General features: G+C 39.9%; 1 protein-coding gene across 1 annotated transcript in view; it reads right to left on the reverse strand.

Moving 5' to 3' along the window:
* Positions 1 to 363: 363 nt before the first annotated feature.
* The window catches only part of LOC124281097 (fibronectin type-III domain-containing protein 3A-like), a 153,948-nt gene continuing 140,657 nt past the window's right edge, over positions 364 to 13,654 (reverse strand). Inside the window, 7 exon segments of the mRNA XM_046717112.1 lie at positions 364 to 5,104; positions 6,401 to 6,534; positions 8,191 to 8,357; positions 9,201 to 9,401; positions 10,312 to 10,565; positions 11,196 to 11,270; positions 13,232 to 13,426. Of these exon segments, the coding sequence (XP_046573068.1) occupies positions 4,775 to 5,104; positions 6,401 to 6,534; positions 8,191 to 8,357; positions 9,201 to 9,401; positions 10,312 to 10,565; positions 11,196 to 11,270; positions 13,232 to 13,426 (1,356 nt within the window). The 3' untranslated portion in view covers positions 364 to 4,774.

The following is a 13,654-nucleotide window of genomic DNA, read 5'->3' on the forward strand; positions in this document are numbered from 1 at the left end:
GGAATATTGCTAAAAGCAGCGTAAAACCAAACTCACTCACTCTGGGAAAAGAGGATTCTTACACATCCTCCTCTTTAAATTAGGCGCGAGAATTTATCATGTTATGTTCAGTTGTTCCACTGAGTGATCAAATATTGGGGGTATGGCTGAGCTAAGGCAGCATATGATGATTTGTTTTGGTTTGTTGTTTAACACCGCAGATGGGTTTCATCGATTATTACAAGCATGGGTTGCTGAAGACCAGTTTTACCGGGATCTTAAGGGGTCATCATATGATGAATGTATGCCGACATTGTCAAGAACGTCTTGGTAGTTTTCCCCATCACTAAACAGCTTTGCAAAAAAACCAAATCAACAACATACAACTTTCTTCTTTTTTATTGATAGAATATATATATTTACTTATGACCCAACATCACAGAATAAATATAGTGACTATTTTGAGGACTACATTGTTAATTGACAGTTCAATAGTTTATACCATAAGTTACACAATTGCATTTAGGAGTTCTCAAAATAGTGTAAATGAAATTGTAACCAAATGGAGTCACTGAATTGCAATTCATTTTGGCCCAAACAGCAGTTTACCCTGCAAAACACTGATATCATTCCTTAAGCAGCTTATGCAATGCTAACAGAAATGTGAAGTAAATCTACCTGTAATATGTATCCGCACAAGCTTCTGACAATCATCACTATGACAATAGCCCAAACATATTCTACCACATTTCAGGGAAGTTTTTATTGGTGTTACATACTGAGCAATACATTTTAGATCAGAATAACCACAGTCACTTTGCAGGGTAAAATCCACTAAAATTATCAACGAGCAAACCCTTTTAACTGTATATACAATGGGTAATTTAAAACTCAATGGTATGCCATCCCCTGGCTTAACACAACATACTAGTTCATACCAGCAACAGTGAATTCTCATTTGCAAACCATAAGGGTTTGGCTTCAGGGGAAGAAACTGGTGATGAGGAAGAGGATTGCACAAACAAAGAGACTATTTGGGTGCAAAGTAGCACCAAGTTGCTTGCCTACACCTTAAATGGAGTACATAAAACTGGTCCTTTGTACAAAACATTTCCACAATTTTCTGCATTTTAATGGTCTCCTCAACAATTTCTTAACTGCTGCAAAATGGGAGAGTCAGTTTTGTGCATTCGGGTAAAATTGTGGAAATGTTAGAATTAAAAATGAAACATAAAAAAACAAGGAATACTAATGCCCATAGCAATGGGATGGAAACGATGCTTGCCATTTTGTTCAGGTAACCACAGCCATTGATGAGACTAAGGACTAATGCAGTGTTACATGTACACATATATGATCACTTGAATCAGGCAAGTTTTCCCATATTTCTAAGTGACCAAAACCTTCTACCCGCTATTCTGTATGAACGATCATCAAAAGAGTCTTTTCATTCTGTAGGAAATTTTTCAAAAGAGTCCTTTTAAAATCAGAACTATATGGAAAGTTTACGAGTCAACCAATATTAGAACATGGGCTTGTTGTCAAGGTTACCGACTGATGCCAGTACTGTGCAGTATTGCCTTCCTTCTGATCAAGGGCCAGAACTCCCAAAAACCTTCAATGTTCCACCACTGTGCAGAACTCAGATTTTTGGATGGCACCCAAAGCATTCTATTCTGACAAGTCATCTACAAAAGAGTGTTTCTCATAGGATATTGTACTATGAATGTCATTACTGATCATTTGAAAATAGTCCTTTTTTCAGAATCTATGTCGAACATGGAGAAATTCTGTGACGGGTCATGGTAATGAGGCAATCAAGATTAGCAGAAATCACCATGTGTGCATTGATGTGTGCATCTGAAATGTTTATTCTTCATAATCTAAACAAACTAACAATATCAAAGTAAATACAATTCTCACTTTAAGACTGTTAAATGAACAAATTGCTTAAGATGCAGGTAAAAATACAATATATATGGCATTTACAAAATGATAATACACATAAGCCTTCAACTGCAAGGAAATATATACCAGCGAACCTGATAGTTCACTTAAGCAGCTTATTTGAACATTCCAGATTTGAATGTACACTAGGATGGGAAGATTAGTATTTTGACAATTTCATGACTAGATTCTGATCTGGTAAATCAGTTTCCTCAATCACATCTCATGGGTTTGGTCAGTGCCTTTCTTCTTTGGTCACAATAAAGGGAGAGATATCTTTGATTAACATCCTAAATAAGTACCTTTGCTCTTCCTTGCATTAAAGACATAGTTCAACAATGAAAATATCAGCAAATGTGATATCACTACAATGGCAAGGCATGCAAAAGACTAACGTAAGTACATAACAAATAGTCAAAGAGTATGGAAATATAGAGCAGGAGAGTTAACAAAAACTTACTATGAGAATGTATCACCATGTGTTTAATGATAAAAAATAATATCAGTGATTATGTACAGTAGCCATGCCCTAAGGTAAGCATGAGATGACACTATGAACTGATAATTTACAACACAATATCACAATAATTTAACACAATTGCTGCATTGTTAAAAGAGATTCATCCGTTAAAACATCAGTCTAGGAGATGGCATACCGGTTTGAAATGTCTACAAATTCCTGTACTCCCACTTGAGGAAATAAGATTTCCGTAAGCCTACCTCTTCAGTCAAGGTTCATAGCAATGATTCATTTGTAATTTTTTCATATTATTTGTGTTCTCACATTTAATCACATTCAGGCGAGAAACACAATTCATTCCATTTCTTTACATGACTTTACAGGAATGACACTAACATGAAAAAAATACAAAACAAAATGTGGACAATTTCCTGCTGTGTATATATAATCCTTGGTCCCTAATGAAACTGACTGGTGAGTTTTAAGTCATAAATCCGCACCTCACTAACCGCTGACTGAAGAGGAAACCTTGCAATAGAAACCCTGGACTTTGTTAAGCTGAATAAGTAGATTCTTCCATGACATATTGAACCCTTCCGTTGATGATGGATCACATGCCAGATCACCATGGTAACAGTTCCTGTCAGACAACAGTAATATTTGTTAACAAGATGCCACATGCACCTTCCAATCAACCTTCCCTGGGAAAGTAGAATGGTGCATGTTTCATTGTTAACCAGCTGTCATGCTGACGAAGGGATCTGGTTTAAGCAGTTTGCATTATTAAAATTCAACAAGGAAAATACCAATAAAGCTATACAAGTCTACATTAAAATAAAACAAGAGCCTAGTGGAGACACAGACTTTATACCCACAGATATTAAGCATAAAATATCAACTGTGTCACTTGATTTAGCTACACAATGCCTGACTGAACAGTGCAAGCAGAGCTTTTACCCATGTCTTTGTTGACCTGGTGGATGACCTTGCCTTCAAGGTCATGGGTGACCTGCGTCTGCTTGACCTGTCCACCACCGGTCAACGATCCAATGCCTACTCACCCGAGTTCAGAGCCTTCATCGTAAAGTATGATTTGTATTTTCAGCTACAGAAATAGTACAGCACCATTTGAACACATCCAATGCTTTGCAAAATTGTGAGAACATTGAGATGTTTTTGACAGATTTTTTTTCTTGTGAATTAAGCAATTAGACCGATGAGTCTCGCTGATACACATACACACTTAACATACGTACGTACATACATACAATTATAGTTTAGAATGAAAATAAGTATTTGTCGATCTGTACAATAACGGCAGCCATATTTTGGGGCTCGGACCACCATATAACAAGAATATTAGAATGACTAGCTTGTGAACACATCATCTCTCTAACAAGTGAGTAGGTCAAAAATAAAATTACTTGTTTGGATAATATACATGGTACACACATGTGTAGGAAAGATACCCCCCATCACACAATACAAGCAGATGGAAACAGGAATTGGCTAAAATTATCTTGGCATCTCTAATTATGTACATAAAAATCCATTCTACCTCATGTGTAACTTTTGATGAAATGTAAATGCAGATCGGTTTAACACCATGCAGTTCTCAACAACAAAAACAATTAGAATAGCAGTTCACCACTGAGGATTCACTGTCATCAATAACATCTTCAATGTCATGGAAGAAATTCCTCTTTCCCCAGGTATGCAAAGCAGCTTCAGGTCGAAGTTTCAGACCAGCAAATGTCACAAGTCAGCCGACATACAGTCAAAAATTAACAACATTGAATGACCGAACGACAACGTCTTGAAACAATTTGTCCTCAAGATTAGGCTGTTCATGCTACAGCAGTCCAAATGCTACCACTGTTGTGATGCTTTTTGGACTTGAGTTTAAGCACTTGAGCAGCTGGCATTAAGGGACAACAACCCATGATATTATACACAGTATTTCTTTCCACAATCGTCATTTCACCTCTCAGTTCTGTCAGAGCAAGCAGTGTCACTTGACACGCAAATTTTGGACCCTTCATTCTAGGAGCACATCTCAAATCTAAGCAATCTGCCTGTAATGTTGTAAGTTATGCAACAGGTATTATAAGTGGCATGATCATATGATTATCTTCATCTTGTGAGTGTCATGGCATCAGTAGTGATACCTTTTCTTTCGACCACTTGTGGAAAACAACATGAATTTACTCTTCCGACTTTCTGTACTCTGTTAGCACTAAACTTGAAGCAAATTCTTTTCAGTGAACTGTGATGAACTTCTGTGAAACAGTCGGGTCTTAGGGTTTCCTAGGATGCCTGTCCTTGGCTGTTCCTTTGGGATCCTCTCATACATTTACAATCGCCTCTTCTTGTGATTCACAACAAGCATCAACGGCTCGAATGCCTCATGTTTATCACTTGTTGTGTCACGAAGGCAATGACGAAGGCTACGATCACAAAGCCTACAAAAATAATGGTTGCCCATTGCTGGTCAGTTAGTGGCTTTGGCTCGGCTAGTTTGCTGTTGTTCTCGACTCTAGTTGTGGCCTGTTTGGTGGGCTGAGGGCTCAGTGTGGAGAAGCCCCTGCCTTGACTATATGCACCCATTATGTCTCCAAGTCCACTGTCACATTGTCGAATAGCACACACACGCACATGGTAATCCGATTTTGGCTGCAAATTTTCTAGCATGAACTGCGTGTTTGGTCCCCGGTAAACCTGAAACAAAATCTCACATTTACCATTTCTGACAATATACATTTACTCATTGTGCAGTACAAGTTATCAAGCATCAAAAAGATGTATTTCGACATGCTCAGCCCAATATTCAGCAGTGCGGCTGCATCAAATGTCAGAAAATATCTGAAATTTGAATAAAGACCTTCTCAATTCATGTCATGAAGATACAACAAACAGTATAGGTATATATGGGTGACCTGGATTTCCGAGATAACAAAGTCATTTAAGAAGAAGAGGCATTAGATTTCTCAGATAAGCCCAAATAAGATGTTGATGTTTTTAACATGTTTCATGCAATGTGAAAATACTTGAGAATTTCAGAAATTTCTAAAATCCAATTTTGATTTAAAGGGCTTTAGTTTCATTTCAACTCCTAGATAAATCCCTATTAAACTCAGGGGTCCTTGTCATTGCCCCAAAATATCAAAGGAGTATCTAAATTTCAATCATATAGGGGCAAGCATAAAAGACACCGGAAACCAATATTATTTCAAACTTTGCTCCAGTGTACAAAATACTTAACACCATGTCTATAGTTCATGTGGTGACATATGTATGTAACCTGTATGAGAGATTTATTATAAACCCATGTAAACTTAGGATAGTAATACAGAGATGCAATACAGATAACGTGGTCAAAATCTTTATTGCGCCCCAGATTCCGCATTTAATCCCTGCTGGTTCTACTTTCTCCAAAGCTCGGCACTTTCCAGGATTTTCTGGCACTTGTTCATTCCTTCATGCAAGTTTGTATGTATTAAATTATGAATGAATTTCATTAGAATGGTGTCATTATTTTGCCTATGGTAATTTGTGAAAGTGGGACTTGATTCATGACATCATGTGGAGAAATGTATGATCTAGGTCAGTTGCGTGATCCGCCCACGCGCGGAGTGATACCTAGATGTATTAACCCTGTCTGAATAATACCACAGCCTGATGTGTTTCACTTTGATGAACCCATACAGAAACATTGTCTGGAAGTGACTCCAAACATGGAGAGTTATCTCCCTTGCACAATGGCTCTCAATATGTTTCCATGGAACATACCAATCAGAGGCCATTATAAGCAGCAAAATTGTCTGCTTATTTGATGCAATATTGTATATCTTTAAATATGGAAGCATAGCTGAAAGGTGATTTCTAAAATTGTTGTGTTTAACAGTTTAACTGAATATTAATATCGAAACATTTAAGAAACTGACACCAAGCTTCTCGATCATATCAAGACCGAGGGATTGTTTGACCACCATACCACACTGTCCCCATCCTTACCTGTTTGTACTCATGGTCGTGGCTGTCCACCCTCTGTACCTGCAGGAGATACACGATGGTGTCACTGCCCATCTGTCGGCAACTCTGCCACTCCACAACACAGCTAGTCAGGCTCAACTTGCTCACTGACGGTGCTACAAACAGCAAACAACATTCATATAATCACAGTAAAAAAAATACTGCAGGAAGCCAGCTTCGGAACATGTAATATAGTGAGTGAGTGAGTGGGCTGGGTTTCTATATGTTATGTATTATCAATATTCCCGCAATATCATGGTGGTGGACACCCGAAATGTGCTTAACACACTGAAGGGGAATCAAACCTGAATCTTCAGCTTGACAAGTGAACGCTTTAACCACTAGGCTACCACACCCCAATGTAATAAAGGCCAGACTCTTATATCAATTAAAAATTCAGCAAAATACTAAGGCTGTTACGATTCACTCGCATATTCGGTGAATCGAACCGTAGCCCTTCATGAATTCAATTCGTTATTCGTGGTCACCAGAACCGAATATTAATGAATATTTACGATTTTTTTAAGGGAGAGTTTTACTTGAACCATTATGTCCTTTTTCAAAGTGAGATATGCAAGAATGGAATATGTACTAGGCTTGTAGTAGTGCACGTTTTGTTAGTTTGCCTGAAGGTCGCACATGGTACTGTTGACTAACTATTACATACCAAATTTGAGTGTCATGAGATCACTGGTTATAGCTGTGACAAATTAACACAATCAACATGGGCGTTCCACTTTGTGCATCAATCACTTAACTACAATATTGTATTCATGCATAATTATTTGTATTCGTTACCCAATATTCGCGATACGTATCATATTCGCCAAATAGTGTACTAGTATTCGTTGCAGCCCTACAAAATACACCATTTTGTTGGCACAATGGATTTTATAAAACACTAAAATAAGTGCCTAATGACTAGCAGCCATGTTTGAGAAAAAAGGGTATTGTACCAATGAACAGAGCCTGAAAGAATTCCTGCAAGATAACTTCACTTGCTTCTTGCACTCAGCACATTTCCAGCCATATTACAGCAGTCTGTAAATAACTGAGTCTGATCAATACTAAGAATGAGAATAAATCTAAGTTGGGACACGATGACATGTGTTCACCAAATCAGCGAGGCTGACCACCCGATCCCGTTACAACAAGCAATTGTTGCTGAAGATCAATTCTCACCCAGATCTTCATGGGAAGACCTCACATGTATGTATATTAGCATACCAAGTTTATTACTCACCCGTTGAAGATATCACTGTTTAATAATTTTACAATGTTACTTCACATTGTGTAATAACATCGCGTGATGTCGTACGTATGACGTCAAAGTGGTTTACAGTTATGACATCGCAATGCTAATACCTCTGTCACAATAGTATTAGACCTTGCTTGACTCGCAGAAAGCTGAGAGTCATCACACTCGTTGAATTCTTAGGAAAGAATTACTTTGCTCGATATTATTTTGCTGATGTTGGGTGAGTAATAAATAAAATACTAAACTATGCCCCGTGTAATACCATATTTATTAAACTCGTGAATGGTATTGGTATCTAACTCACTTTCGCTCGTTAGATACCAAACCATTCACTCGTTTCATAAATATGGTATTACACGGGACATCGTTTAGTATTCTCTATTTATCAAACTAGTTGATCACATAAAAAATACTGGCTAATACATTATAAAATTACTTTCGTAATGTTACCAACCTCCTTTTGATATAACGAATAAGAATTACACTGTACCATATACAGCATTCATTATCTTACTTTGCATTGCAGGCGGGGGTGCTTTTGTGGTGGAGAACGTGTAAGTGTCCGAGTACGGACCCTGGCCAGCTTCATTGCACGCGTAGATGCGGAACTCGTAGCTTGTCAGCTCAGTCAGGCGATTCACTTTGTGATTGTGAGCAGGTCCACTGTACACTGTCTGAAAACTGAAAAATACCAACACACTTCACAATGTATGACCCAATATGGCATAAACACGATGAAAAAACACCTGCATATTATAGGGCTGCAAAGAAGTTACAATGAGTGAATGAGTGAGTCTAGTTTTATGCCGCGTTTAGCAATATCCCAGCAATATCACAGTGGGGGACACCAGAAACGGGCTTCACACATTGTACATTGATCTGGGTCTTCAGCGTGACGAGCAAACGCTTTATCTACTACCCCATCTCCCCAAATTTACTAAGACTGACTGACTGAGATTGGTTTTACGCCGCTTTTAGCAATATTCCAGCAACATGACGGCGGGGGACACCAGAAATGGGCTTCACACATTGTACCCCTGTGGGGATTCGAACCCAGGATCTTCGGCATGACGAGCCAACGCTTTAACCACAAGGCTACCCCACCGCCCCCAAATTTACTAAGAGGTGAATATGTCCACATATCATGAATATTGGATAACGAATATAAACATCAGGTGATGATTACAGTACCATCTCAACAGTTGATGTAGTGTTCTATATATTCAGATAAATACTTGGATATGTCTTGACGATGTTGACAGTGGTTATTTATCACGACAATGACCAGTGTCCACATTACTGTCAGGTTAAATATAGTAGAGTGTAGACATACTGTGTCCATCCATTTTTGTTTTATGGTGGTACAAAATGTGTCACACCACACATGTAGATATTCAGGACCCGTTACTACCACTCCAAAATAACTACAGGAGAAAACTAGCGGTCCTCTGATCATGTCCAGCTTTCAGTTGTGTCAGGCTGGTGTATCATAACCTATCAACGTATCCCTGATGATCTACAAACCTTCCATCGTCCTTCTCCATCTCCAGATGATAAGTGATCATATCTGGGTTTCGACCATCACCCCACTTCAGCTTCAGGCTGTTGGGGGCCACATTGACACACTCAATCTTTGGAGGATTTGGAGGCAAAGCTTTAGTTGTTACTTTAACCGGGGTGCTGAAAGTTCCGACACCAATGCTGTTGACGGCCTGAATGCGGATTCTGAAATATTGATCAACATGTACTGTGAACTGAATTTCAGGAATAAACATGGATATCCTATAGGTATGTGAAACATTTGTGAGGTGAGGTGAGGTGAAATTGGGTTTAATGTAGTTCTTGAGAATATTTCATTCATATGACGACGTGCATGCGTGTGTATGTGTATGTGCGCTGCTTGTACTAGCCCAGACTGAAGCTGGTTTTATAGTGCTAGCCCACTGAGATACCATGCCGCAGTGAAGCATGAATACCCCTCTCAGACACGTTATACTGACTCCGAGCCGACCAGTCCTTGATGTACCCATAAATGCCGAGCGCCAGGCAGTGACCAACAAGTACCATATTTTAACGTCTTTTGGTATGACGCGGTCGGGGGTCGAACCTGCGACCTTCCGCTCTCCTAGCGGACGCTCTAACCACTACACCACGGAGGTGGTCGAAACATTTGTAAACACTGAAACATTTGTGAACAACCCAGATGAAATTATCTTTGTTATGAAAATAGGACATCCAAGTATGATGTGGTAAAGACAAATCTGTGCAGTAGCTATGTTCTATTTGTTGTATGTTGTTTATCTGAGATCGATGCTGGTTGTATCCCCAGCCTTGTCAGACCACAAAGATGGTGCTTGATGATACCCTGCCTGGCACATGGCAGTAAGGCGAGTAAGTTTAGTTTTTCCCCGCAAACAGCAATATTTCACCTATATGGAAGTGGTCTGTAAATAATCGAGTCTGGATCTGACAATCCAGTGATCAAGAGCATTCATCTGTGCAATTGGGATATAATGACAAGTGTCAACCAAGTCAGCGAGCCTGACAAGCATGGGTTGCTAAAGATCAATTCTAACCCAGGTCTTCACAAGTAGACCTCACGTGCACGTATATGACAGTGGTATGTGTAACCCACCTGTATGTGGTCTCTGGCAGGAGGTCTTCAACTGTGTATTCTGTGACGGGCTCGATGGAGAGGAGCTGTTTTTCACCAATGTCAATGTTGTATGAGATGATGTCACTGCCGTTATTATGGGGCTCCCTCCACATCAGCATGATAGACGTGGCTGTGATGTAAGGTTTGATTGCAACAATGGACGCTGGACTAGACGGAGGTGTGACGCAGGAGGACGAGGACGAGTAGAGGCCGGAACCAGCACTGTTGATTGCCTGGAGAAACAATATTCCAAAACTACATCATGAGTATGCTAACAGGTGGCATTATAAGTTGTTCACTGGTCACGAGGGGGGCATGGGTTGATGTACCCTCGATGTTTGCTTATGTTCCCCTCGGTACATCAACCCATGGGCCCCGAGGGACCAGTGAACAACGTATTTATCTTACTATATTTATCTTAATTTTGAATTGTTTGAAGCATGGGTACAAATCTTTTTGTAGCCATCGCTAGATTTTGCGGACAAGAAAAACAGATTTAGAGTTATTTCCCTTCCATCAATTTGCATTCGCAAAACATCAGTAATTTCCGTACATCATACGTGATTTAATGTTATTCGAGATAAAGTGTTACCACCACAAAGTTCCAAATGAGTTGCCATTGACAGTGGGGTACATTGAAATGTTACTCGCTTGTAAGCGGGGTACATTGAAAATAATAGAAGAGCACTCAGCCAATCAGAAAGCGACAGATAAGCCAATCAGATAACTTGGTTATTGTTTGTTTGTTGTTTAACGCCGCACTCAGCAATATTTCAGCTGTATGGCGACAGTACTCTCACATGCATTAATATAATTCTATAATACAATCACAGATAATCACTGTGAGATGCACAGCAACTCACCTGAACCCTGAAGGAATACAGTGTTGCTGGTGTGAGACCCTTCACCTCATAACTCAAATTTGGACCCAAGTATAACTGCAAAACAAACATCTAACATAAACACATGAACATTTCAGGGTTTGTTCGGTTTACACCGCTTTGACCAATATTCCAGTTGTTTCACTGCATCACTATTTCTTTGGTGAAAATTACAAGCATGCCTAATGTGCTATAGGTGACAAACCGAGAAATGAAATCAGGGAGAACCAGGATTTGAACCCAACAATGCAGATGAAATTGATGACTGCGGTCTCCTGAACAGTTTGGAAATATTGTAACATCTTACAACGGATATTTGGATCACAGTGGTGTAGTGGTTAGCATGCTGGGCTCTCATGCCAAAGGCCCGGGTTTGAATCTTGGTTGAGACACCAAAAATTTCTGACCTGAGCCTCATACTGTGTCCCTGGGCAAGGCATTTCGTCCACATTGCACTCAGTCCACCCAGCCGTTTAAAGTGGGTGCCTGAGAAGCAGATGTACGGACCTATATGGTCGTGCAAAGTGCTTAGTAGCTGCTTTGAAAGTACAATTCCGTCAGGGTAATAATGTAACGCAAGAGAACAGCATTGCGTTGCAAAAATTGGTGATAGAATTAGCATTATTATTATTATATTTACATTCACTAGAACATATTCCTGTGAGGTTTTCTGACACTGTAAACAAATCCTACTTCAACTGAATATATGAATAAAGAAAATTCTGACCAATTTACATTTTGTTTACAAAAACAGGGCTACATTTCTACAACCATCACTCAGTAAAAAACGTTAATTAGGTTAGTTTAGTTTAATTGTAAATAATGTCAGGTATCCAGTTATCTCCCTTTGTTTACACACTATGTAAAGAAGGAAAAGAATATATCTATTATGTTGTATTAAGTCTAAATAATCAAGTATGATCCAGGCAAAAGAAGTAATGAACAAACATTAACTCATTTGGAAGGAGGGTGTGTCGTGAGCATTGTTTCAGCAGATCATTATTTTCCCGTAATGGCCTCACATATTCCCCATGGCCAGGATGGACAATTTCAGTCTGACAAGAGAGGGGCAAGTGTATTGCTTATTGTCTTGGAACAGTGATATACATGTGACGTGGTGCAACCCACAGATCCTCATCTTTTGCAGGAGGACAAGCATGGAATACTGGGAACCTACTCACGGTGGAACACCAAGATGAGGTGAGGTGAAAATGGGTTTAACGTTGTGCTTGAGAATATTTCGCTCATATGACGACGTGCATGCATGTGTATGTGTATGCGCGGCTCCTAGTACTAGCCCAGACTGAAGCTGGTTTTATAGTGCTAGCCCACTGAGATACCATGCCGCAGTGAAGCATGAATATCCCACTCAGACACATTATACTGACTCCGAGCCGACCAGTCCTTGTTGTACCCATTAATGCCGAGCGCCAGGCAGGGACCAACAAGTACCACATTTTACCGTCTTTTGGTATGACGCGGTCGGGGATCGTGGAACACCAAGAGTGTATAGTGACACACAAGATGTTAGTCCTACACGTTGTACTCGTGACTTTCATGTTCGTTAGCACTTCCAAACTACACAGGGTACTGGCGACTACTCCTAAAGCCTGTTTGTCCAATGTGATAAGTATTCCATTACAATGAATAGACAATGGCATTAAGATTGTGATCAAATGTAACATGTAATATTTGGGATTTGGGATATATTTCTCAGCAAAGAAGATCCTAGAACTTTTAGGTTTAGTCCCATCCGAGATTTGAACCCACACTTTGCGAATTAGCCACTGAATTGCCAGCACATAAAGTCAGGAATGTAACCACTCAGCACTGCGACTTTCAAAGTTATATTCCCGTACCCGAATTTGAGGCATTTTAGGGGTGTCAGTATTCAACATGGGGATCAAAAACTAATGCTGCATCTGTGGGTAGCAGGGACTTTTTCTGCTCCCTTTCCCCATCCAGACAAAATAAACTATGATTTTCCTGTGCGTGATTTTAGTGACACACTACTATACCTGAGAGAACTCATTGTTGTCAGCCCGCTGCTGCCACTCAAGTCTATACTCTGAAATCATAGCACCGTTGTTGAAGGGCTCTTCCCACGAGATTATTGCACTATGTGGTGAGCGACAGTTCACCTGGGGTGCCTTGGGCGGGTCGGGGACTCCCGCGCCACTCACCACTTCCAAGGGGTCTGACCATGGCCCACCCTGAAAATAACATGTCACCAATTATCACACACCACTTGTACAATCCAAGCAAACTAGTACCGGTAAGTGAGCTTGGTTTTACACTGTTAGCAATATTCCAGCAATGTCACATGACGGGACACTAGAAATGGGATCCACACATTGTAACCATGTCAGGAATCGACCCCAGGACTGTTGCTTGACAAGTGAATGCTTTAACCACTAAGCTACCCTACTACCCTTCAAACC

The sequence above is a fragment of the Haliotis rubra genome, unplaced genomic scaffold (assembly GCF_003918875.1).
Source record: "Haliotis rubra isolate DU_JTF1 unplaced genomic scaffold, ASM391887v1 Scf28, whole genome shotgun sequence".
NCBI lineage: Eukaryota > Metazoa > Mollusca > Gastropoda > Lepetellida > Haliotidae > Haliotis > Haliotis rubra.